The sequence below is a fragment of the Uloborus diversus genome, chromosome 3, assembly GCF_026930045.1.
Source record: "Uloborus diversus isolate 005 chromosome 3, Udiv.v.3.1, whole genome shotgun sequence".
NCBI lineage: Eukaryota > Metazoa > Arthropoda > Arachnida > Araneae > Uloboridae > Uloborus > Uloborus diversus.
This window is the reverse complement of record NC_072733.1, coordinates 124,572,658-124,600,536: the sequence shown is the minus strand read 5'-3', so window position 1 is coordinate 124,600,536 and position 27,879 is coordinate 124,572,658. Positions and strand designations below refer to the sequence as shown.

At 32.3% G+C, this 27,879-nt stretch overlaps 1 protein-coding gene across 1 annotated transcript in view; it reads left to right on the top strand.

The window, feature by feature from the left end:
- LOC129218364 (beta-TrCP-like) overlaps positions 1–27,879 on the top strand; it is a 103,398-nt gene that overhangs the window by 43,297 nt on the left and 32,222 nt on the right. Inside the window, exon 4 of the mRNA XM_054852606.1 lies at positions 15,965–16,058. Coding sequence (XP_054708581.1) covers positions 15,965–16,058 — 94 coding nt within the window. The remainder of the gene's footprint in view (positions 1–15,964; positions 16,059–27,879) is intronic.

Here is a 27,879-nt window from a genome sequence, read left to right as displayed (position 1 = left end):
GGTTAATTGGAAATAATAGGCAAATAATTTTAAGTTTTACGCTTTAAAACAGCTTTGTGATGCAAGTTAATACTTTAAAAGAAATGGTGCACAGATTTAGAGAATAGGTATCAAGAGAGTAACATTCTACCCATTTGAACAATTCATAATTTATACACTTGATAAGAAATAAAATTGAAGCACACTTTGCTTAGGAGTTTCAAAGACTTGTCTAATTATTTTCAAGGTTTGGTTGGTTAGATTGGGTTTTTGGCTTAAGAGCCCTCATAGGCTATACTGCGCCAATTCTTTTCAGGGATTTTAGAACCTATCAATAATTTGCACTTTCCAGTCTCTGAAATTGAGTAGTAGATTATACAGCTGTACAGTATTGTTCAAACTTTGTAAGAAACGGCTATTTTAAGTTTAAAAGAAAGTAAACTTTAATTTCCTATTCAAAAAAGAAAAAATCATGATTTTTTTTGTTATAAGATTTTGGAAGATAAGTTGTTACTATATAAACTCCTGCCAAAACTGGGGGACATTGTCCCCTTTGCCCCCCCCCCCTTAATCCACCCATGCTCTTCTAAACTATTCAAAAACGAAAAAATAATGATTTTTTTTTTTAATTTTTGGAAGATGTGTTGTTACTATATAAAGTCCTCCCAAAACTGGGGGGGCGTTGCCCCCCTCTGACCCCCCATAAATCCGCCCATGGATATGCCATAAAGTTATCCCGCTATTCGGTCAGGAGGTTTATTTGCAGTCATGCCTTCTTAACCTAAGGCCTACGGCTAAGAGGTGGGGTGTGTGCGGAGAAAAGTCATGCCTTCATGACTGTCTATAGCCATAGAACCCAGGCGCTCTCATGCATCTGCGCAGAAGGCAATCGCGGAAAGCCCCATTACGCAATTATGGAGATCCCAATCTTAGGATCCCTGTCAAGTGTTACGCAATGTAACCGCATGGAGCATATAATTTCTTACTCACTCTCCCCGGATGAACAATGGTTCATCATTATTTTCTTGAGAGCACATGAGTTCATAGTCAAGAATTTTATTATTTTTTTTAAATCAAATTCAGAGATAAATTTAAATACCATACATTTTCATAAATCATATTAATAAATTCTATCCAAGTTCCAAACATTATAATTTCTATGAAATACAGAATAAAATTTTCATTTATCATATTTAAAAGCCAGTAAATATTTTTTCAATAGCTAAAGAATGGACCATAAAGATAATTATCAAATTGCCATAAGAATTGTCAGATACAGAATTTCTCCTACCTGAACTCCAAGATTTTTTTTTTCCATTCTTTAATTTTTCTGAATACAATTCAGCCATGAATTTACTTAAACCATATTTTATGTAAATGATTACTTACCATATTCATAAATTTTCATAATCATAGATTTTTCACATTCATAAGTTATTCATTTTCCTTATTCATAAATTGAGCAAATTTTAATTAACATTAAATTTGAACTAGAAAAGAAAAAATATGTATCAATAATCTATACAAAAATCTAACAGTTTGAAGAATAAGATAAATATACAATATTTACAAATACAATAACGAAAACATAACTTTAACAAATACTTCTTATTTACAATATATACATCAGGGGTGATTGTGTTCCGGTATTTTACCGGATTTTCGGTGCTTTCATCTTGAATTCCGGTATCTTCATCTTCGAAAATACCAGAACTCCTATATTTTCAGAAAACCCACTTTTGTAAATTTAGGGCGATGTTTAATAAAACGCACGCCGAAAGTCCAAATTGAAGACGTTTTGTTTGGTATAAAGCACCGTCATGTTTTGCAAACTCTGTGGTAATTATCGAAGAACAGCTGGGGTGGGGGTTAGAATAAAGGCTAGATAAGAAGAGGAAAGAGGGTTACTTGAAAGAATATTTTTCCCCTTTGGGAAGGGTTGCCGCAAACGAATTTCCTTCGCTGCTGAGGTCAGCTATTCTAATTTGTGGCCGTGTATCTAAAAGAAAAAGATTCAACTTCTAACATTTTTCCTTTTTTTTTTCTGCCAAAGAAAATATTTTTCAGATGATGCATTCACACTTGCTTCAAGGTCAAACTGAGAACGGGTAAAATCAAATCGGTGGGCCAGTTTTTTTTTTTTTTTTTTTGGGGGGGGGAGGTAGGAAGAGAAAAGTGATAAGAGCTTTGACTCCTGTCTTTGTTCTTTATGGCAGTTGGAGGAATTTATTGTATGCAAATATTTTATTTATTTTATATTCTGGTCTATGATCTTTGTGTGCATGCGTTCTGTTATTGAACTAATTCTAATTATACTTTATTGTTATTAATAGGCTCCTCATAAATATAAATTAGTTTGTTTAATTAAATTTTACTAGTTAACTCTTACTTTTCATTTCGCTACTCTTTTTGTTTGATAAATTTATTCATTTGAACTTTGCATGTTCTCATTTAAAAAATGAGGTATCTGGATGAATCTGAAGATATTGGCTTCATCGATGCAGGAAAGAAGAACAAGTTTAATTGGGAATGGTTAAACAGAGTAGATTCCTACAATGAAAAAATGGAAATATGGTGTAAAAAAAATTGATAGGGCTGGATCTTGCTTTTGTGTATCTTGCAACAAGCCCTTTACATATGCTAATGATGGCGTAAAGGCATTAATGCAACACTCTTCTACAAATACTCATAAAAGAAACCGGGAATCATTAAAAAATGCTGGTGTATTAGGTGGATTTTATCCAGATGGTGATTATGAGATGAAAGAAGACAACAGAACTGTTGATTTTCTTACTAGAAAATGTCGATCTGAAGCTTTAGTGTGCTTATTTATTGCTGAACATTCTCTTTCATTTGCTGTAGCTCCAGAAATTGTGAAACTAGCCAAAACATTATCAAAAGACTTGCAAGCATTGAACTCCCTTAAGTTAAGTCGAACCCCTGTTTCATACAAACTGAAGCATGGACTTGCCAAAACAATCAAAGATGAACAGTGGGAAATTTTAAGGAATGCAAAATTTTCTTTGAATTTGGATGAAAGCACTAAAAGAGGCTCGGATAGCATATTAGCTGTTTTAGCACAGTACTATTGTGAAAAAGAAAATAAAATAATTGTGACACATCTATCATCCATTCAACTCTCTTCATCAACTGCATTGTCAATTTATTTGAAAATAGTTTCTCTAATTGAAAAAAATGAAGTTCCATGGAGTAATTTAATTGGTGTGTTGATGGATTCATGCAATACCATGCGCGTTAAAAAAAGCGGAGTTGAAAAAAGATTGAAGAGCAAAGCTACCAATCTTTTAGATATTGATGGCGATACTTGCCATACAGTGAGCAACTGCTTTGCAGTTTTCCAAGCCCTTTAAAAGGTACTTAGAAAGTTTATGTGATGATATACATATTGATCTCAAAAGTCACGATAAACGACAAATTTTTTTTTAAGTATGCAAGTTACTAAAAGTGAAACCCCTAAAGTCCCTTTCCAGACCAAATCATAGATGGCTCTATCTATATCTTGGCTGTTCTGGAAAGGGTTATCTACTTATGGGATGCCTTAGTAGTTTTCTATTTTTCTTGGATGGCTGAACAAAGCATCTACAAAGAAATTATTGATGACATTTTCAAAAATAGGGAACTGTCTGAAGATGAAGTCTCCGAAGTCAAAAAGATCAGTTGTCTATTAAAAAAGAAACCTTTGAGAGCTGAAGGAAAGAAAAGAAAAGAGAGGATTGTAAAGAAGCTCTTTGTGCACCAAAAAAGAAAAAAAAAACGCTACTCCACATTGGATTTTATAATGCAGCTCTCCTTCATTTGAACAAATATATTAAATTGTTTCAGAGCAGGGAGAGTTTGCTTCATTTGCTTCATGTTCAATTGTTTGAACTAATAAAACAATTTTTAGTTTATTTTATGAAGCATGAAGTGGAAGCCAAATTGGCAACATATGACCAAATATTGAAAATTAATGTTAATGATATAGAGTGTCATTTGCCTGATAACTTAATTTTTGTTGGTGGTGATGCTTCTCGAATTCTTCGTGGTCTGGGAAATACGAATCCCTTATTGAAAGAAGCTATATCTGTTTTCAAACAAAGCTATATTAAGTGTACAGAGTCCATGATTAAAAAGCTGCCGTTAAAAAACTCTTTATTTGTTAAATTTACAGGCTTGAATCCAGCTTTGCGGGGAGAAACAACAACGTTTCAGGCACTGTTGAAACTGGCTGACTATTTGCCAAATGTTGTCAATGGCAATGAACTGGATGAATTAAATCAAGAGATCAGAAATTACCAAGTGGATGCTAATTTATCAACAGAGTCTTTTGAAGACAGGGAAATCCTTAAATTCTGGACCACTATATTTAATATGGAAGAATTCTGGGTAAAAAAAATATCCGGTTCTGTCTAAATTAGTTAAGGCAGTATTAACATGTTTTCATGGACCGACTGTTGAGGGCACTTTCAATTTCATGAACGATATAATCACCGAATTCCGCACATCCCTGAACTGTGATAGTTTAGATTCCATTCAAACTATTAAATACTATGTACTTTCTATTGAAAAAACTTCTTGTGCAGCTTTTGGCTCTAAAAACCCTACAAAGGAGTTTCTGAACAAAAAGTTGCGAGACAACTTAGTAAATAGTTGGTCTATCTATCAAGATTCTCTGATCAACAAGAACACCATCATATCTGCTTCAACTTCCTCTTCTGCTATTACTACACTTAGTATTTTGGAAACCACTAAAAAAATATACCTACTTCAGATGCCTCTTCCTCAATTATTGTGCCGGCTTCACAGAGTTCTAAGCTTTCTTGTGTAGCAAGTGCATCAAATAATTCCACTTCTGCAACAGGGCAAAAGCGTTCTCCTCCTTCAGATTTCTTCAAAGCGAGACATAAACAAACAAAACTTAGTGCTATTTTTAAAAAATAGAAGGATGAAAGGTGTAAAAAAAGTAGTGTTAGCAATTTGTTTCCAGTTCTCTTTCTGTATATTGTAAAGTAATCTTTCAAAATTTTGATCTTTCTATCTCAAAAGGAATAATTTATTTTCATTTCAAAATTGGATAGCAAGCAAATAAACACATAGTACTTAGTTTAACCAGTGTTATTGTTTAATATTTTCATTATTCATTTAAAATTTTAGTCGTTTTATTTCCTTAAGTTGGATTTGCAATTTGGATTTAAATTCATTTAGCTTTTTTGCATTGATAAAAGAAGTGTAATTTTGAAAATTCGCGAAATAAAACATTTTGTCACTTATCAAATGCAAAATTTATTAGAATTGCAGAATTTGTTAATGTAATAAACTAAAGGGCTAAAAATTAGCAAGAGAAGAAGTCCATTTAGACTGAATTGTGTGATGTCACTTGCACAGTGATCATAATACATGCTGCCCCTTTTGCCCCAAACTTTATTTAATTCTGAAATCTTCATGCACTTTTAGTAAATGAATGTAATTAATGGTTAAGAATTCAGATACAGTGGAGAAAAATAAAATTCTTTGAAAAATTTTAAGAAATTAAAAGAATTTAATTCCCTTCATGCATATAGACGTATTAAGTCCAATTAAAACTTCGAGTGTTAGCCTCATGGAATAATTATGTATATAAGTTACAAAAAAAATGTAATATAATGTGTACATGTACGTAATGTGATATATATGCCCATCAAAATACTTCTTCTTGGGAAAAAAAAGTTCAGGTATTTTTTCATGGAGTCACAATCACCCCTGATACATGATTGAAATTTGAACCAAAATAAAAAACAGTTAATATTTAAACCAATAATTTAGAACACTTTTACGCAAATATAATTAATTTTAACTGTACAACAAATACTTTTTAAAAATAGGTTGAAAAATATCTAGTAATAATCTTGCAGTTCCATATTATACAGTAATTGCACCGGTCTTTTAAGAATTGTCGTGCCTGTTTTTACTTCACAACTTCTTATTTTCCCGTCCCTACCCGGGAAGGTTGCAATAATTCTTCCTAGCTTCCAAAAATTTCTTGGTAAAAAATCATCTTGAATCAAAACTATATCATCTGCCTTAAATTCCTTTACTTTTCCCTTGTTTAGAGAAAAATGTGCTGAATTTAAATCTAACAGATATTCCCTTAACCATCTTTTCCAAAATGATTCCATAAGTTTCTCTCGATAGTTAAATTGTTTAATTAGCAACCTCCTAGTAGAGAGTTGGGACTTGCAAAGTAATTTTACTGATGGTAAACTTAGAAGTCTCTTCACTACTAATAAATGAGCTGGTGTTAACGGGTATGGTTCATTCTGTTCGCTGCACTAATAAGTCAACGGTCTAGAGTTGATGACCCTTTCTATCTCTATAATTGTCATTTCAAGTTGATCCCTAGTGTGGGAGGATTTACCTAAAATTTTCCGTAGAGAAGTTTTTACATTTCTCACTAGTCTCTCATAAAAACCTCACCACCAAGGGGCCTTCTCCACATTGAATACCCATTTAATGTTCTTCCCAGCAAAGTAACGTTCAACTTCTGGGTGTTTTATTAGTGAAACAATTGTCTTTGAGTCCAAATTTGATCGTTTGAAAGTTTTGACATTGTCTGAATAAATTACAGAAGGTATTCCTCTTCGATACACAAACTTTCTAAATGCCAACAAAAAAGTCTCTGCAGTTAAATCATTCGCAAGTTCCAAGTGCACTGCACGTGTGGTGGCACAGGTTATAAGCAAAATGTAATGTTTTTCCTCCTTCTCCTTGATGTAAAGAAGGCCAGCATAATCAATGCCTATAACATGAAAAGGACATGACTGTTCAATCCTCGATAACGGAAGTGGCGCGACTACCTGTTTTCCAGGTAGAGCATTAAATTTTTTGCAGACAATACACCTGCTCAAAGTGGACTTGATGGCCTGGCAACCCTTGATTATCCAATATTTTTCTCGTACTTTCACTAGAGTGTCCGACACTCCCGAATGGAACACGTTTTCATGAGCATCATAAATGATCATCTGCACAAGGATATGATTGGATGGTAACACAATTGGATGCTTGAGAGTTGAAGAGAAATTTGCGTTTTGCAGTCTTCCACCCAGTAGAAGCAGTTTACTTCAAAGAAACGGATTCAACTTCTTTATTTTTGACTGAGTAGGAAGCTTGTTATTTGTTCTGAGAGCGTGAATTTCTTCCGGATAACATTCTTCTTGAATGTACTTAATCCAATAAATTTCTGTTTCTTCCATCTCTTCTGCTTTCAGTTCTCCTAAATCGCGATCTTCCTTCTTTTTTCTGATATTTCTGCTAAATCTTTGGATCCATGCCGTTAATCGTTTTAATTTCTTCCAGGAGTTATAATTTTCAACTTTTAACAAAGATTCCTTTTGGCTCTCATCCCTTTTGGTTGCACAATGTAAAGAGAATTCAATTTTCGTTCTTCTTTCATTTTTAATTTCTTCAAACTTCGAAGATTGCATTTTCCCTACTGGCCAATTTTCTTCAGGTAACTTAAGGAATGCAGGACCATGAATCCATTTTTCTGAATGCAGTAGCTCTTCAGCATGGCTTCATTTTGTAATTATATCTGAAGGATTTAATTTGCTCTCACAATGTTTCCAGTCCAGCGGATCAGTATGGCTCTGAATTTCTGTTACTCGATTCGCAACGAAAGGCTTCCAGTTTCGAGCTGATCCTTTAATCCAATGCAGAACAATGGTAGAGTCAGACCAAAGGAAAACTGTTTTGATCTTCGGGAAAAGGTGTTTAATGTAATTCGCTAGTCTTGATGCAATAAGAGCTGCCATTAGTTCTAACCGAGGGAGAGTCAATGGTTTCAAAGGTGCGACTCTAGATTTGGACATAATAAATGAGGTGTTTGGTTCTTGTGCGTTACTCTGGAACCTAAAATAGGCTTCAGCTCCATAGCAAGCCTGATTTGCATCTCCAAACACATGAAGTTGAACACATTCAAAATCTAGTTCCTTATTTAAAAAGTAACGCCTAGGGATCTTAAAATCAGATAATATTGGAATTTCTTTGCACCACTGCAACCATTTTTGCTGCACTTCATTGGGTAGTTCTTCATCCCATCCAACCCCTTTAATCCATAGTTATTGCAAAAGGCACTTAATGCGTATAACAAAGGTGAAATAAATCCAATGGGATTCAAAACCTGAGCTGCTGTCTTAAGAACTGATCGTTTAGTACAAGGAGGATTCCCGTCTATGTAGGAAAGTAATGATTTTAATTCAATTCCGAAATTGTCCTCAACATTGAACCATTTTAGTCCAAGAACCTTGAACACAGCAGCGGAGTATGCATTCTCCCCGAAAATGTCTTTATTGGTTTCCCAATTTTCTTTAAGTTCAAGGGAATTCATTTCAAATTTTCTTAAATTTAACCCGCCTTCTTTCATAATTGTTACAGCTTCTGCTGTTAGTTCATATGCTTCAGAGACAGAGTCAGATCCATAAAATAAGTCAACATAGAATGACGTATTCAACATCTCAAATGTCGAGGGATTTGTCTCGCTATATTTGGCTACATGATGCTTTATTACAAAATTTAAAATAAATGGCGAACATGTTAGACTGAAGGCCAGATGATTTATTTGGCAGGAAATCACATTCTTTTCGAAATCACAATCTTTATAATACAAGAACCTCAGATAATCTCTGTCACATTCATGAATTTTTATCTGTAAAAATGCTTTTTCACAGTCCGTGGAGAACACAATTTTATGTCTACGAAACTTAAGGATTAAATCTGCAATGGAAGGTAATAATGACAGTCCTTGATTTAAGCATTCATTGAGCGAAAGACAGTTTTTTCCCTTCGAAGAAGCATTACAAACAATCCGAACTTTAGTCTTTACATTGTCCTCCTTTATTACAGGTCTGTGGGGTATGTAATATGAATTTTCTAAAATGGACTGATCTTGGCATTCTTCTATTACCTTATCATGCAACTGTTCCCGCAAAATTTGATTATAACTTTCAAGTAAAATTTTATCGTTCATTAATTGTTTTGACAGACGATTGAAACTTTTCGTAGCGACTTCTTAATTATTATTCAGTTGAGTTTTTGGTAGCTTCCACAATAATTTTGTTTCATATCTGCCGTTATCAAATGTTAAGTTATTTTCAAATTCTTTAAGAAACTCTAAATTATGTACAAATTCTTTTTCTGTATCACATCCGATCACTTCTATTCCCATAACGCTTTTAATTGCTGATTCAAATCATCTTCAACGGAAACGCTAAAGCAAGTCGTGGAGTGATTGAAGGTTGTTGGTATCTTACCCGAAATAATGTCCCCAAATACACTCTTCTGAGCCAATAGATGTTTAGATAATTTTATGGGGGCTCCCTTTATAATGTTGAAGATGTAATCCATTCCTATGAGTAGCTGGATTTTCCCTCTTGAGCATTCCGCGAGGTCAAGGTTATACAATTTCACGATTTCTTTTATTTTAAGGGATGGAATATTTTGATTTCCTAAACTTGCCCCTGAAATATGATTAGTAACTAAAGCTTCTATCTGGAAGGTCATATCTGGGTTTTGTAAGCTTTTAGCATTCAATTTGACGAGATCAAACTCTGAAGATTCAGGAATTCTTATCCCAAATGAATAAATTAGTAATTTTTCTCTTCTTAATGACTTTAAATCAAGTGCTTCAGCTACTTCTCGTAGCAAAGAACTTTTTTGTGATGCTGTGTCAAAAAGAATATTTATGTCTACTATTTTATCTTCAGACGAAGCTTGAGCGCTACAAGTTTGTAATGAAACTGATGTATGTTCTGAGTGAGACGTACTTACAACAGTTTCGATTTCTGGTGGATCCGCACTTAATTCGGTGTCCTTTTCTTTCTTGCAAAATAATCAGATATGTGATTGACTATTACAAATATCGCATTAAGTTTAATCTTACAGTCTTTTGATAAATGACGCCTGAAACATTTATAGCATCTGCCTTCTTTCTTCAACTTAGCGCGTTTATTATCATCCGATAAATTCTTACATTGTGATCCGTAATGTTGGTTACTGCGGCAGAATATACAGAATTTATTTGACACAGAACTTATGTTTAAAGTAGCAGCGGACAGAGTGTTATATCTCTCAGGATTAAATTTATTGTGTGAGCTGCTCTGTTTCCTTTCAATAGACTCCTCACTCGGGCCTCTTCCAAACACATTCAATGCGCTTTCTCTGCACTCAACTTCTCTCTTTATGAATGCTATTAACTCAGATACATCACTTTTAGAAGGATCTTTCTTTCTGTGAAATTCAAGAACTAAATCTGACGGTAATAGTTTAAGCAAGATTGGAATTAAAAGGTGACCATAAGAACCCGATGTTACTCCTAATGAATTTAAATTTCTTATACTAATTTCACAAGAATCATACAATTTTCTTAGACCTTTCACATTTGAAGAATATTTTTCAGCTTCAATATTTAATAGTTTATTCATATAACATGCAATTACAGTTTCTTCTTTGCCATAACGATCCTTTAATAAATTCAAACATTCATCATAATTCTTCTCAGATAAAAAAAAAAACTGGATACTATATTATATGCTTTCCCTGACAACAAAGATTTTAAATATACAAATTTCTCAATTTATGACAAAGCTTCTTTTTCGGGAATTGCGCTATTAAAACTGTTAAAATACTCATAAAAGAGACTAGAATCACCATAAAAAAGTTTAATTGACAGTTTGGACAGTTTCAAACTGAAGGTTGGTATAGGTTTGATTTCTTGATTTACATTATGTTGAGAATTGCCGGAAATAGTAGATGCACAGTCATCATTATTTACTTTTTCAAACCGACGTTTTAATTTCACTTTAATGCTCGTTATTTTTTCAGAATATTCTTCGCTTACATTTAATTCATTTTCAAAGAGTTTTGGATCGGTTATGGCATCTTCGATTTCGGAATTCAGAATGTTTAGTTCTGACTCTTTTTTATTTATTTGTTCTAGTAGTTCAGTTAGTTCGTCAGAGTTAGTATCTTCAACTTTAGATTCTAATATGGATTCAGATTTTTTAATTAACTTTGTAATACTTCCTCTCAACGAGGTTCTTTTAACTTTAGCTTTTTCCGTAGCATCCATTTTGATTCCAAAATGGATTGAATAAATTCATGCAAAAAAAGGGTTCAAAGCTTTACCTTTGTTTCCGTGAGTAGAAATTTAATCTGAAGTCTCTCCTTCTATCCCAAGGCTCCCTCCCGTGTTTTCGGCACCAAATAATAAAGAGGATTTTCGCCCCTTCTTCTTTGTCACATTTTCCATAAATCAAATTTTGGAGAGGGAGAGAATTGAAGACCCCATGTTCACAACACACACAAACTTATTTTTTTTTCTACTCACAATATACATGATGGGCAGCCAAGTTGCACTTTTTCCCGAATAGCGGTCAAAAGATATGCCATAAAGTTATCCCGCTATTCGGTCAGGAGGTTTTTTTGCAGTCATGCCTTCATGACTGTCTATAGCCATATAACCCAGGCGCTCTCATGCATCTGCGCAGAAGGCAATCGCGGAAAGCCCCATTACGCAATTATGGAGATCCCAAGTTATTAATCTTAGGATCTCTGTCAAGTGTTACGCAATGTAACCGCGTGGAGCATATAATTTCTTACACTTATCAACCCTTTAAGAAAAATTACAGGTTGACATAGTAAAAAAAAAGCTAGGTATTTATATTTTTCATTGCTGTTCAAAAATTCATGCAAATGTTAGCCGTGATACCCAAAAACACACTGCAAAACCTCGAACAATTTGAAAAACCACACTCTGCACACATATAATTTTAAACCCTTGTTAACTGCCATATTTTTCCTCAAAAGGTGTTATTGGCGGCAAGTGTAAAGTGGTGTTAGTCACAAAACACAGCGTTTCATATCTCGGTGAATAATGGTCGTACTAATTTCAAACTTTTTGTGTTGGAAATGTTTTTCAATGGAGATTATTTCCCTAAACATGAGTTAGAGGACCTGGGGCCTGTATAAAAGTTAAATTTTGCATTTTTTTACTCATTTTTATTTTCATTTCAAATTTTCAATATCTTAACTCTGCATCTGATTTTGAACATTTTTGAAGTTGGAAGTATGCGTGTAAAACTAATGGATGTTAAATAGAGGTCTTGCAGGTTAAAATGGAACATCCTGTGTAGTGATTTCTTGGTTTAAAAAAAAATTGAAATTTTGCTGAAATAGATATAATTTGACGCATCTAAATTTTAAATAAGCATTAAATATAAAAAAAACTAAGAATTTTTATAAAGTCCCCAAAATTCCCAATTTTTGGGAAGGTACAATGGCCAAGGAAATATTCTCAGGAATATTTCCATTTTTTAAATTTTTCCCCCTGGGAATATTTTTGACTCACTCATTAGTCGTCAGCATTGCAAACAACCCATTTTCAAAGATTTTGGGACACTTTAAAATCTTTCTCATACAAGAGCAAGGGAGAGAGAGAACACTTGTACCAGCACCTGTTTATTGATAGTTCAAATGGAGCTGTCTTAAAACTACCGCAACAGTCTCTGGATTAGTTCTGTAGCAAATGTCAGGAACTGAATCCTTCATCTTTCCCATTTTGTCCAAGTCACTAGGCCAACAGCTTAAGTCTGGGGAGTATGGTGGAGAGTACAACACTTCCCAGCCCCATTGTTCAAGCGAATCAGAGACCTATTTGATGCATATCTGCTACACTCATGCTGCACAACCTCTAACACATTCACTTTTTCAACTTCCATGGTTCTTGTTTCAAAAACATCTTAGCAACAATTACTTAGACTGTAAGCTAATACAAGGCTCAGTTCTTTGCGTCATTCCAAGGCATGACGTCAGAAGGAGGAGGTTTTTTTTCTGAGGCATAAAGTATGTATGTCATGACATGTGGTATATGCGAAACTCTTAAATTTAGTTGTGTGGTGCATTTGCAGCAGGGTTGCCACTGTTAAAGATCCAACTCTTTTATTATATCTAATGAGTGCTGTGATTCTTTTATATTTTTTATTAATAGCCAGTTTTTTTAAGGATCAGGCAGGCTAGATAGTTGACATTTTTGATTTTGCTGAAATTTTCAGGATATGTTCCTCATTTAAAACTACTAAACCTTTTTTTTTTTTTTTTTTTGCAAAAAAGAATTTTTTCTTCAAGTTTTTGGATGTCAAAGTTGGACTTAGTTCGTTTTTTTAAGAAAAACATACCCATTTACATAGGTCAATATTTTTACTTTAAGAGTGAATCGTAGCACTGGCAATTATTTTGTGTTCTACTATATCCTCAATATCTGTTAGTACATAATTAGTTGTGGTTGACTCCTTATGCAAAAATCGGGGGTCACTCAAAGTTGTACGAAAAAAAGTTTTTTTCTGCAACTTTGCCCGTTGAAATCTTCTTGTGCCAACAGTGAGCCACAGTATTTTTTTGTTCAGTAAATAGATACCAAATAGTAGTATCCAAAAAGCAAAAGATTGGTGAGGCTGACATTTGGCGCACTGAAATATTTGACTCTGAAATTGCAGAAATCACAAAAAATCATGATTTTGAATATCATGAATTACTTGCGCCAAGAGTCAGCAGATATGAAACTACCTGGAGATGAAGCTTTTCTTGTCACAGAAACACAATCAGTTAACAGACCTATGGCTACTGTTTCAATTTTTCCATAATTTGGCTCTAAACTTTGCTCAACGAGTGTTTTTCGGCACTTGTAAAAAAATGCCAATTAACTGCTTTTAAGTATTTATTACTGTTATTTACAGCAATATTATCATAAATTTTCATAAACTAACTAAAATGGTAACAAAAGACGGCATATACTTGGAACCAAATTAAAAATCAAGTCCATAAACTACTCATTATGCAAATCAGCTCAAGTATGGTAAGCAATTCATGCACTTGCTTTTTATTGCTGTAAAAAAGGAGAACTATTTATATAAAACTCATATCTCTATCTGTGATATTAAATAATATGTCCTGCCATACCAAATTTATAATACTAACTTAATATTCTATAATTGATAATATAGTCATGAGCTCAAAACAAAATATTACTTATTCAATTGTGCTCTCTTGCTCAATGTCGTTAACGTGATCAAAAATTTCCAGACATGCAAAAAAAAAAAAAAAAAAAAAAACTTGGAGAAACTTTAATGTACAATCCCTTTTTTGACTTGTAAAGAGACTTCTGATTTGTTGATAAATCAATTAGGAAGGTTGAAATATTTTTTTTCAATTACAATCTATCTGATTTCTCATTTCTTTTGATGTGCTTTCTGGAGATGATTTTATACCAGTTTCTTTTTTTTAAAATTTAGATGGGAGTAAAGGCTATAACAATAGCCTGACTAGCTCCCACCACTCAGAAAAGAACTTAATTTAGGGCCAGTTTATAACATAAGATAGAAGTAACAAAAAATAAATGCATATACGAGCATAAAAGAACACATAAACACAACACAAGTAATGCAATAAAGTGCATCTGATTTTATAACGGAATCCAGGTATTCTATTACATATATGCTACTTTCCTCTTTTTTTCATGAAAATTATATAATTAAACTTTTTTTTTTTTGCGAAAGCCGTTTTTTTCCTATTGGAAAAGGCTAACCTCCTTGAAATACATTCAAATTCAGGGTATTTTTTAAAAGTTTTTGATTCAGTTTGGACCGTACTACAGTTAAACAGATTTCAAAATTCTCAAATGGAATTTCCTGAATATGAATAAGTTACTGATGGAAAAGGGAAGACAAGGTGCTGCAAGAAAAGTTGCCTGACCAAGTAGACAAATAAAAAAAAGAAATGTCTGTAGACAGGCGTTTTGGCGTTAAGGCCTTTTCCAACGCAAAAGAAATGAGCTTATCTATGAAAAGACATCCAACAAAAGCGTATGTCTTTTGTCGGATGCCTTTTCATCCATAAGATGATTCCTTTTGCATTGAAAAAGGCGTTCCCTGTAATGCCGAAACATGTTTCTGCAGTAATCTGCAATTCATGCTATTTGAGATTGTTATTTCTTATTTTACTTTTCATTCACAAAGGTATTTAACTTAGACAAAGAGAGTTTTTGTTGCATACCAAGTATAGTTTATGGACTTAATTTTCAATTGGGTTCCAAGTATATGTTGTCTTTTGTTACCGTTTGATTAGTTTATGAACATTTATGATAATATTGTTGCAAATAATAGTAATAAATACTTAAAAGTAGGTATTTGGCTTTTTTCACAAGCACCAAAAAACACTCATTGAGCAAAGTTCAGAGTCAAATTATGTAAAAGTTGAAACAGTAGCCATAGGTCTGTTAACTGATTGTGTTTCTATGACAAGAAAGGCTTCATCTCCAGGCAGTTTCATATCTGCCGACTCTTGGCGCAAGAAATTATTGACCTTCAAAGTCATGAAATTTTATGATTTCTGCAATTTCAGAGTCGAATATTTCACTGCGCCAAATGTCAGCCTCACCAATCTTTCTCTTTTTGGATACTACTATTTAGTATGTATTTACTGAACAAAAAACTACTGTGGCTCACTGCTGGCACAAGAGTTTTCGTCGTTCAAAGTTTCAGAAAAAAACTTTTTTCGTACAACTTTGAGTGACCCCTGACCTTTGCGTAAGGAGTCAACCACAACTAATTATGTACTAACAGATATTGAGGATATAGTAGAACACAAAATAATTGCCAGTGCCACAATTCACTGTTAAAGTAAAAAGTATTGGCCTACGTAAATTGGTATGTTTTTCTTTAAAAAAAACGAGCCCAACTTTGACCTCCAATAACTTAAAGTTTTTTTTTTTTTTTGCAAAAATAATAAAACACGTGTTTAGTAGTTTTATATAAGGGGACATATCCTGAAAATTTCAGCAAAATCAAAAATGTCAACTATCCAGCCTGCCTGCTCCTTAAAAAAACTGACTCTTAAGTAATTCTTTCTTAAAAATCAGTTAATGTCTTTTCTTACATCACAAAACATTTTTTCTATCTAGGATTAAGTACTTATTCAAGCCAGCTCCTGGAGAACAACACCCGGATCATATGTTTTATCGTCGCTTGTTTCCTAAAATTATTCAAGATATAGATGTAAGTGTACATCTTTTAATTTTTTTAACTAAATGAGCATCTATTATTTCCAAAATGTTGATCCATAGAGTAGGAAATGTTATACAGGTTCTCTTTTTTTAAAACTAGGGACAATTTTCCACTATCACTTGAAAACTCTAAAACAGACACCCATGATTTTCCGTTGACTAAACTCATTTGTATGGTATTTTTCAAGGCAGTAGTTTTGTAAAACTAAGCTCTTTTGTAATAAAAACACACTTATAAAAAAGTCTAAGATCCGAGTTGATGAACCAAAGAAATTTCATGTCTAGCCTGTATTAATATTTTAAAAACTTATTATTCTCCATTTTATATCCCGTTATTTTTCTATGATTGTTACATTTTTTCTTAGTTGAAGTTAAAAACTTAATATTGATCTAGCTATCATTTTTAACTTTCAAATTATGGTTTTATTAGGTTTAAGCAGTAGCAAACTTAGCATGGGTGACACCCGGGGTAGTAATGTGTGGTGTCACTTCCCCCACCTCCCTATGCACAAAAAAAAAAGTTTTATGCAAACAGGAAATTGAAATTCATGCAATTTTCAGAAAAAACTAAATTTGTGTTTAAAAAATTAAGTGGGCTTGGGTGCAAAAATCAATTTTCAAAAGCAACTGTATTTGAGTTATAACCAGGGTTTGTACGGGTTGTGGAAATCCTGGAAAGTCATGGGGAAAAAATAAACAAGTTTCAGACCTAGAAAAGTCATGGAAAATTAGTATTTTTGTTAAAAGTCATGGAAATTAATTTAAAGTCATTAAAAAATATACTGGATAAAAAGAAAAAGTAACAGTAGCTAAAAGAGCATAAGAAGTCTTGAGTAATTTAACAGTATTGCATATAAAAGCTATAAAAACTGGAAAATTGAGCAATCCCAAAAATATATCTGAATTTTGAAATCCCATTGCATCTGCTTCTATAGCAGCCCCCCCCCCACCCTGTTTTGCAGTGTGATTTTATTGCTTGTATATCACTAAATTTCAATTTACTATTATTTTTAATGCTATATTCTATAGTAGCAGACTTTCACGTTCTTCATTTTGCCACGCCCACTCAAAAAGCGCAATTCAATTGGCATCCGAGTTCATTTCAACCACTCGTAGAAACGTTATTATTAAATGTATTGGAGTGTGTCTAAATTTGGTTAAGATTTTAGCCAATAAAGATCTTAAGTCAGGCAGTGGAATACAGAAATAGAATTCTTGTACTTTAAAACAGGAGTGCCAAACATATGACCCGCAAAACTGAGCCATGTGGCCCGCTGTTATCTTCAATGATAGAAATTAAACACTATGTTCTGGAATTTCCAAAACCTATTAATTCATATGCATTTGAAAATATGTGAATAATTTTAAATCTGAATATTTTTTCACTACTGAATGATTTTTCATTATTATCTGGTTTAAAATAGTGAATTTACTAAAGACTGGCTTTACTTTAAAGAACCGAAATACTGTCAAGTTACATGGATGATTTGATGCACTATTAATATCAAAAGGCAATATTTTTTTTTTTTGGAAACCTAGTAATGACTTATTCAACCGTTGTTCCATTCATTATCATTCTGCCCTATGTTGAATATTTGATAGATACTTAAGCATCAGTAATTTGAATTCACTCTAGTTTTACTTTACTTAAATTTATATGATAAAGATATATAAGAATAGTTTTTTCAGTGTACACTGATATTTTTTCGATCACAAATCAGTGCTCCGATAAGGTAGTAGCATTCATGTGGAAGTTTTGCCAATGCTCATTTCCAAAAATTGGCAAGTTTGATATTGAATAGTACTAATTCTCTTCATGTAAAAAGGTCATGAAAACTTTTATGAAGTTATGAAAAACTCTTGGAGTCAAGTGGTTGCTAATTATATGTTAAGAGATTAATGATGTTAGCTGCATAAGTTTAGCTTCTCCCAATGAAACTGTTATATCTCTTGTGTGTTTTGAGCCAGGTGCTTGATTCAAAGTATAATGATATTAAACAAGAGTTGTAATATAATGTTTTTTTGCTTTTTTCTCTTGCGGAGAAAATCACTTGTATGTTGTTTCAAAATTCGGAAATTAATTTTTTCCCTTCACTCTGAAAAAAAAGTGGCTCTATTCGGAAGTTGAGGAAAATTAATTCGGTCTCGTATAAAGGAAAATTTGGTAAAAAAACATTTATGGAACTTTTGAATCGAAAAGTTTTCATTGATAGAAAATTACTTTTCTTGTTGCAGGCTTGTTAATTGAATTGTACCATTATAGTATAAAAAACCACAATGATGATATATAGCATAAGATCTTAAATGTAATAAATAATCTAAATAAGAAATTAAATATATAACTAATAATTAAGTTTAGATTCTGTGTTTAAAATATTTATACTGTGGTGCTCTTAACCTATTTTTGCTTTGGAAGATTGTAAAAATAGAAGAAAAAAGTCTGTTTTTGGTTAATTTTGCTGCTTTTAGGAAATTTAAAGAAATTACTCTATTGAACTAAAACTTCTAGGAAATATTAAGTTTACCATTTACACCTCCAAGCATTATATATTTTAAATTTCGTAAAAAAGTCCAAAAAAGATAGATTTTTTTTGTACTTTTGGACTTTTTTGGAGCGATTTAGGAACCTATACCTATATATATTATTCTAAGATGCTAATATTTTAATGGGAATCCGTTGATGCAAAAAGGCAACTTGACTCCCAAGACATTTGAAAATTCAATAATTAATTTTTTTTTTTGCTCCATCCTACTGTAGGGAAGGGTAGCCCAAAGCGGGTAGGTTTTCAAAGAACGCTCGAAAATGTTAGTTTTTGGATTTTAATCACAACAATTTCAGTTTTATCTCCTAGCAGGGTTCTTGAACTTCGAAATAAAAAGTCATTTTTGTATTATTTGTACAACACAATATTTATTTATTATCAAACTTAACAAACGTGTGAAAAACCCGCTTTGCCCTACCATTGAGCCCAAAGCGGCTAAGCTTAACTAATTGTGGTTTGGTTCATTTTTCAATCAAATATGAAGTTATAAATGATTAAAATAGTTGACTAGCTACCTGCCATAAAATAAAAAAATATAAAACAGTTGTACTTATCCAATTTCAAGTCAGTACGTTTGTTTATAAAATGTAAAGAAATAACCGAGTTAATTAATAGACTAATTAATTGTGCCATCCTAAAAAATTACTTTTTAAAGTTATACTTATCCTATTGAAAGAGAAAATCTAAGTCAGCACATGAGTCAAGAAATTGTAAATAAATATATGATTAAATCCTATACCTGCTTTGCCTAAAGGCACGTTTTTTATTTCAATAATTATAACCTTAAATTAATAATTAAAAAAAACGGAATGACCATCATAGTTTATAGGTGAATAGTGTCAGAATAAGTTAATATTATTGACAGTAAAAAAAATAAGCTAGTCTTCGACAAATCACAAGTTACAAAACTTCATTTTTTTTAATGTCATTTTTTTAAAATTTTAAGCCTGGTTATGCCATGCCGCTTCACTGCTGCTTCGATGCGACTGATAATAACTCGGGGGTGTTCAGGTAAACACGACATATGTATTCATCGGTGCTAACACACTGTAGAAGGGCATACGAAAGTCTACCCACTTTGGTCCACCCTCCCCTATATGGGCAAATGAAGAAACTAAATTTTTTTTGACATTGTAACCGAGTTTTCAGTATAACCAAGTTCAATTCAGGGGCTTAGGGTGACACACAAACGTAACTAATTTTTTTTCGTTACTTTTGTGTACAATCAGACTTCAACCTATTTAAGAATCACAAGAGCGTATGTCCACCTGGCTCAAGTTCCGATTTGTGCATGCGCACCTATGTATAATGTTTATCTTGTTTAAAGGAACATAATTGTAACAGCTGATACGACTTTGTGTCACCAACAAACTGAGAGTAAGTGTAGTTACGGTAGTGTTACTCCAAGCCTCCGGACTGCAGACTTAGATAAAATGAAAAGCTTTCTGCAAACACAAATCCTAACTGGAAAATTTTCTGCAAATAAATATTTTGCCTAAATCACCCTTGAATAAAAAATTAAATTTATATTCAAATATAAAAGAGACAAAAAAAAGTGCTTTAAGTCATTTAATTTTTTTACAATAACATATAGTTTGCTTATTTTTCACCAACTGAAGAAAACTGCCAAAACCATTATTTTTTTACACATGTGCTTTAAAAGGCTTTAACAGAAATAAACTCTGGGATTTTCTTAAAAAGGCCCTTCAAAAAAAAAAATTTTTTTTTTTTAAATCAACGTTAGCAGTTTGAAAAAAAAATTTCTGCTGAGCCAAACATTTTCTGCAAACGCCGTTCGCAGCGTTCGTCTATATTATGCAAGACTGCTGGACTGTACTTACTTAATTCAAAGAATTTGCAGGTTGGTAAATGGAAAGGGAAAAAATAATATTTTCCCATTTAAGTACTATACTAATTTTGTTTAGAGGAGAATTATGCTTAGTTCATTATATTAGATACTGATGCAGAGAACACTAATTTCTAGTTGTAGAAAATTGTACCTTTAAATAGTTGCCTCCTAAAAGGATGAGATTTAGCATCATTTACATGGATCTGCTTAGATGTTTGGAAGTGTGTGAGAGGAAAGCATCCTCTGGAAAAATGAAAAACTTGCCACTTTTCGATAGTAAAAATATGGCTCGTTCCTGTTACCGCTTTCGTTGTTTCTTATATTATGCTTTCTAACTATTTAGTATTGAACTAAAATATTATTTCTTATGTCGTTGTAAGATTTTGAAATTGGTATCTCAAATGTTGCATAATGTTTTTATAGTTAATTGTTTCTTGACATTTTCTCTCAAGTATTTTGTAATCACAGAACAATTAGAATTGTGCATGTTTTTTGGAAAATATTTGGCAAATAATAGCTTGAATGTTGCTGTAATTTATTTACTGTACATTGTGTTTCCTAAAGTTTACAAGATTCCTGTGAGCAAACTTATATACAAAACATTTAAGTTAAATTTTTGGTTAAAATATTATAATACAAACCAAATTCAAAATAATATAAAACTCCTCAATTATTGGAAAAAAGTTTATTCTAACCAAATATCAGTGCAAATTAGTTATTTAAATGAACGTGCCACCTTTCTTAGACCTTAAAGTGTGCATTTCATTTTAAATATACTCAATTAAAACTAATCTTACCAGGAGACATTATGCTCTCGGAAATTCAGATTGGGATGAAATTCAGCAGATTAGCAGTAACACTTGAAAGTATTCAAACAGTAAAGTAATAAAGCGCACTAGCCAGAACTTTCTGAGAAAACTGCCTCTAAAGTTTTAGATGCAGCGTATATATACTAGTAAAGATTTCTTGCCAGCTGCAGTTCACTGGCTATGTGGTCAGCTTGCTGGATTCCCGTGCACTACATCCCAGGTTCAAGACCTCTCAAAGAATTTTTTTATACAAATTTATAAATTGACTGTTACAGCTAATTGAAATTTGAATTGAAGGAAATACTTCATTTTTAAATACGTAATGTATTTTTAATAGAGAAAATAGAGATACATTCAATTGATTATAAATTACAATTTGAATTACCATGGCAATAAAATTATGGTAGCACTTGTTAATTTATGTATAAAACTTAACAATATAGTTTTTATTTATCAAATATATATTTATGTATATACACCAGAATGGTAATTATCATAAAAACATGGAAAACAAAAACTGTTTTGACATCTTGCACAATGTGTAAAGAAAGAGTGTTTACAGGAGCAACCTTTCTGTAAAAGATTTGTAAGAAAACATACTTCATTAATATTCATGAAAATTTCTCTTTTATCCGAGAGTTTGAAAGCATACCAGGCATACCGAATGATTTTATTGAAAATTGGGGATCACAGTTGATGGTGGACTATTGATTGTATTTTTATGCAGTCTTCACGCATATTTATTTTTTTATTATTTTCAAAAAAATATGCGTAATTTTGTATATGCTTTATTAGATTCTTCACCTGTCTATAAAAATAGACGTCGCAAAGTTGATTAAGTGAAGTACATTTTGGTAAAAAAAACTTTATTCTTTAAGAGGTATTGAACCCGGGATGGAATGCGCCGGAATCCAGTACGCTGACCACACAGCCAACGAGCTGCTGCTGGCAAAAATCTCTACTAGTGTATAAGCTGCATTTAAAACTTTAGAGGGTGTTTTCTCGGAATGTTCTTGCTAGTGTGCTTCATTACTTTACTGTGTGGATACTCTCAAGGGATACTACTAATCTGCTGAATTTCCCAGACCGTAAAGTCTCCTTGTTAGACAGAATAATCCAAAAGTTTATAGTGATGAAGGTTTACATTGAGTCAAAAAATTAGAATATTCAAATTAAAGGGGGGGGCACTTTTAAAAGAAACGATATCAATACGAGAATGCATCATTTTTTCCTGGATTCAAAATGCTTTAATCCTTTCACACCCGGATTCTACCTCCTATTTACATTAATCCTTTCTGACACTGTATCCATACCTTCTTCAATGCGGCAAAAGCTCAATTTTGTTGGCAGGCACCAGTTCTTGAATCACTTTCTTTAGATTGATGGTACCACAGATTCTTGATCGTATTAAGATTGGTAGAGTTGCTTGACCAGTTTAATACAGAAATTCCACTTTCTGTTTAAAATCTATGTGTCGATTTAGAGACATGACACAGAGTAAAATCTTTTGCTGAAAGATAAAATGTGTCACTAAATGTGTAGCTGCTGTGCCGCAGCTGAAGTATCATGCAGTATTATTGATAAACAGCGGAAGTCACGCATTGTTTTATTTTAAGATGTATATAATTTTTCAATTCTAGCAGCTCTCATGCACCCACAAACCAAAAAGGATGTGTCAAATTGGAGAGACCAACTTACAGGGATGAGATTTTTCCGGCTTTTTCTGTTGGCTTTTAAAACCTTTCCTCCTTTTCCTCCTTTTTTTTGCCTCTTTCAAGCCTTATTTTTCTCAAAAATCGGAAAAAAAATACGATTTTTTAAAATTTTCGGTTTCCAATTTCTTACTTGTTCTATTTTTTCACCTTGAATCTTCGTCCTCCGCGATATCTGCCAAAAACGTACGTTTTGGAATCATGCCAACGACGTCAAACACGTGCTGCGCCGAAAGTTGCATGCCTCGTTTGAGATTTCAATCTTTTTGCATCCTGAAAGTATTTCAATTATTTTTATTGTTGGGTGGTTTTTTACTCTTTTCTACTTTATATCCGCTTATTTTATTCATCATTTCAATAATATTTTTATTTCTTTAATTTATATTAGAAAAAATGCAAAACTCAATCAAAAAATGTGGCTTAGCACCCACAGTCTCGATTTTTTTTTAACTTGGCATGGCTGCTTTTTTTGTGTATTTAAAAAAGTGTAAAAAATATTTATGGTGAATCTCAAATGGTTTAGGTTTTACAACCTGTTAAAAGTTTTGAGATTTCATGATTAAATGAGGCAGCTGCAAGTTGTTCTTTTTTTTCCAAAATTGTATTAGGAAGTTTTCAAAAACAAATTTTAGGTTCCAATGCAAGGAAAAAGATAACCAATCGTTTATATACATATATATTTATTTATTTTTAATTCTTACTATGAAAAGTATGTTCTACCACATAAAGAAATTTGAGATTTTTCTCTCTGTTGTAAATTTTTACTTTACAAACATCTAATTTTAAACTTTATGTTCTCACTCGTTTAACACTATAAACTCAAATGTTTTTAATGAAAAAAATGTATTTTTCTCTAAAAAATATGAAAAGTTGACACTATTGTGTGATGCAGCCAAGATTGAACTCTGGCTCCCCCAACCCTTTGTTCAAGGACTCGGGTTAGAAATTGTTGCCTCTTTTTCAAAATTTAGATTTATTTAGGAATAAACACCCTTGCAAGAAATGGTACAATGCCGCAAATTGTACAAAATTATTACTCATATTTAATTAAATACGTATTACCTTTAAAACTGGTAAATTAGCCATTTTTTTGTTGAATTTTTGGATATCATGGCTTCCAGGTTCTATTTTGATGCGTTTTTGGATATCATCCCTTTCACGAAATTTTTTTGGATATCATCCCTTTTACGTAATTTTTTGGATTTCCTCCTTTTTGCCCTCTGACCACTCTCGTCCCTGAACTTAACAAGATTTCTCATACCCAGTCCTTTTTAAACGTCAAACCCGAACACCTTTTTTTGTTCACAGAAATTTCAAAAAATGATTAATCACTTAATATAATACTTTTCCGACCTTGTTGCCCCTGTATGAGCTTCTCTTTGCTCCAGGAGAGTCGTGCACATTTCTTCTTGTTTATCTTTGGTGTTACTTCACAGATCTGCAATTAAAACTGCAGTTTATGCAATTGTCCAAGTGTAGTTGGCGTGGACAAGAAACTATACATTCTTTAAAACACTTACGGACCTAAGAAGCATTTTTCAACGATTATTTTGGAGGATTTACTTTAATTTGGGTTCATCTCTGCCAGGTTTTACAATTTTTTTACCTTTGATTAATTTTTAGCTGGTCAGTCCTATATATTTCTTTAAAATCTTACATACCATAGATTGTAAAATGTTCATTTGAATTGAGTTGGATAGTTTTTTTTTTTCTAACTAAAATTTTTTTCTAACTAACATTATTTATCACCTTGACGACCCATTTTGAGCAATAAAAGGCTTTTAAAAAAGAAAAATTATCCGGGCGCTAAGCTCCATACTTGTGACTAACTATCGGTTAACAGGTATGCAAACACGCTACTTTTTTTTTTTTGCTACTTTTTATTTTAAAATTTCACATTGAGTGAATAGATTTTTCTAATTTTTTTACCCTTAGAAAAAAATTATCTATTTTTCCAATGTGTTAATAATCCCACAGATAGCATTTTTTGCTTGCAGCAAACTTGCAACAAATTTGCTTTGCAATTCTGCAAACTTGCATCAAATTGGATGAGACAAGTCTGCAAGTCAGATGCAAAGGAGATGCAAGCTTATGCAAGCCTTGCTTTCCCCACGAAGTGAACTTGCAGCAAGTTTGTCCTGCGAGTCTTATCAAGTTTGCTGCAAGTTCATTGCAAACCAGTAGGAAAGTCATTTTTGTGGTATCAAACTTGCTGCAAGTTCAAAGCAACTGAAGCTTTGCTGTGACAAGTTTGCTTCAAACTGAGCTTTGTCATAACAAATTTGCTACCAGTTCATATCAAATTTGAATAGCATTTTTTTTGCTTGCAGCAAACTTGCTTTGCAATTCTGCAAACTTGCATCAAAATGGATGCGACAAGTCTGCAAGTCTGATGCAAGCCTTGTAGTACCAACGAACTGAACTTGCAGCAAGTTTGTCCTGTTAGTCATATCAAACTGTTGCAGGTTCATTGCAAATTTGCTTAGGTGCATCAAATTCTGAAAAATTTCTGCAAACTAATAGAAAAGTTTGTTGTACCAAATTTTCCACAAATTAGTGAATAAGTAGCCATTTTTAACAAAAAGTATTGTGAACCCACTGCAAACAAGAACATACTTTTATTGTATTCATTGCAGAAATATTTGTAATCGAACAAACTTTATTGTATTAAAAATTTGAATTTATAATACTACACTCCTTTGAAAAAAATCAGGTCTCAAAATTTGTAGTATTTCTAGCAAACAATTATTTTAGTTTTAGCAATAACTGTAGAAAAATATTTTACACCTATAAAAATATAATTAAATTAAACAATGAATATTTATGTTATGCATCCAAGAGAAGTTTGTAATAGTTTGCTATTAGTTAACACTACCTTTCATCTGATTCACGAAAATTTGATACAACAAAACTTTTATGTTTTCAGAAAATTTGTAGAAATTATAGCGCAAAGCTAAACTACTGCTAATTTTATAAAAGTTTTTCTCTAAACAAATTCTCACTTGTTTTTTAATAAAGGATTAAAACCTTTTCAAAATTTTATATCCCAATTTACACAACGTAATAGAGTAAAACCTGTGAAGCTGACCACCTGTCTAAGTTGATCGCTTTTTTCAGGCACAGAATTGGCCCTTATCATATAAATCTACCTTTGTAAGTTGACACTTGTTTAAGTTGACGACTAAAGTAATGCACCACAGGTGGTCAGCTTTTACAGGTTTCACTGTACTAGCTTTATTTACCAATTAAAATTTGAAAAGGGCATTTCATTTTTCTTTAACAAAAATTCTCATGCATTCTTCGAATGCTGTAAATACAATGTTAATTATATACAGTTGAATGTAAATTTAAACCCAATTTGCAAGTAAATTTGAAGACTTTTTTTTACTTTATTATTTACTATGTAGGATCTGATTCAGGCGTAAAGAGTTTGCTAATCTGTGATCATACATTCATTTAATTTTATGAAGAACAGTTGATTATCAAGCAGATGAACACAAAACAAATCCCAAATTCAACGTAACATTATATTATTATTAAATAACTTAATTTGTTTTTGGATATTGAACTGGCATTTAGTTCACTGTCTCATAGCGACCTTCTAACAAATTTGAGCACAGGAAGTAAGGTATAGGTCAAATTGTACAAGTTGTACTGAATGACATTAAATTGATACAGTAGACTTCTCCAGAAATGTTAATTTTTGCTATTATTTTAATAAAATATACTTGTTAAAATGTACAATTCAAACTAAATTATGGAGAATAAATTACTAGTAAATTATTTTTTGGACGTTTTTTTTCCCTATGATATACAAATATGGCACAAGCATCAATTAAATAAACTTTTACTCTACGGAGACTTTTCAGTTTTGTGGTAACCCTATTCTCAGCAAACACAAAATAAATTTAAAAAGACAGTTATAATAAATCAATACAGACTGTTTATTAACAATAATTACAAACAAATTGTACAACAGTATTTACAGAATATTATAATACATCGATTCTTCACACTTTTCTTCATGTCTTTGTGTCCTAAAATTAAAAAAAAAAGCATTGTAGAAAAATTATAAGTTTTACTTTCATTAAAGAATTCTGCTAAGAGTAGTCTTAAAGACAGGCATAAACTATAGTTCCCCAGTTATGAACCCTACTCACATTAAAGGGGCTACTTGAAAACCACCAATTACTAATGTTAACTTAAAGAGAAATATATTTTTAATGTTATATTTGCATTTATTTTCAAATCTTTTTTCAATGGAGAGCTTTTGTTACCACACAATTTCTGTTTTTTACTTCTATTAAAAATGAAGAAGAATCTTTGCTGGTAAGTTTTATTACTTTTCGAGACGTTTTCACTTTTGAAACGTGTTTTAAAAGAAAAATTAGCCTTGTATTCTCAAAACTATTTGATGCAAAAATAATCGCCAGCACCGAAATGCAAACTAGACCTGTTAAAACATTATGGTCCTGTGGCATTAACATAAGCGATCCTTTTTACAAGATCAGGAACTGATTTACAGATCCCCAAACTCTGGGCGCAAAGCAGATTAAGCCTTCTAATAGAATGAACAAGTCTCAGTTAATATGAATAATTTAAAATCCCAGTACCAAAATATAATTTTTCAGATGATAGCAAATATAAACAGTGCGAAGCTTTTTTTAGAAGTACATCATATGAAGCAGTGAGAAACGAAGGGATGTAAGTGGACATATGCAAGTTTTGAATAAAATGACTTTAAAGATAACGTCCTAAGTGGACTAACATTGATTTATGCTGTACAGCAGCACCTTCCAGGGTTAGGGTTGCCAACCTTGAAGAAACAATTTGACAAGCATCTGTAGCAGGGTTGGCAAGATTTTGGACACAACAGTAAAAACTACGGTTTTTACCGTCC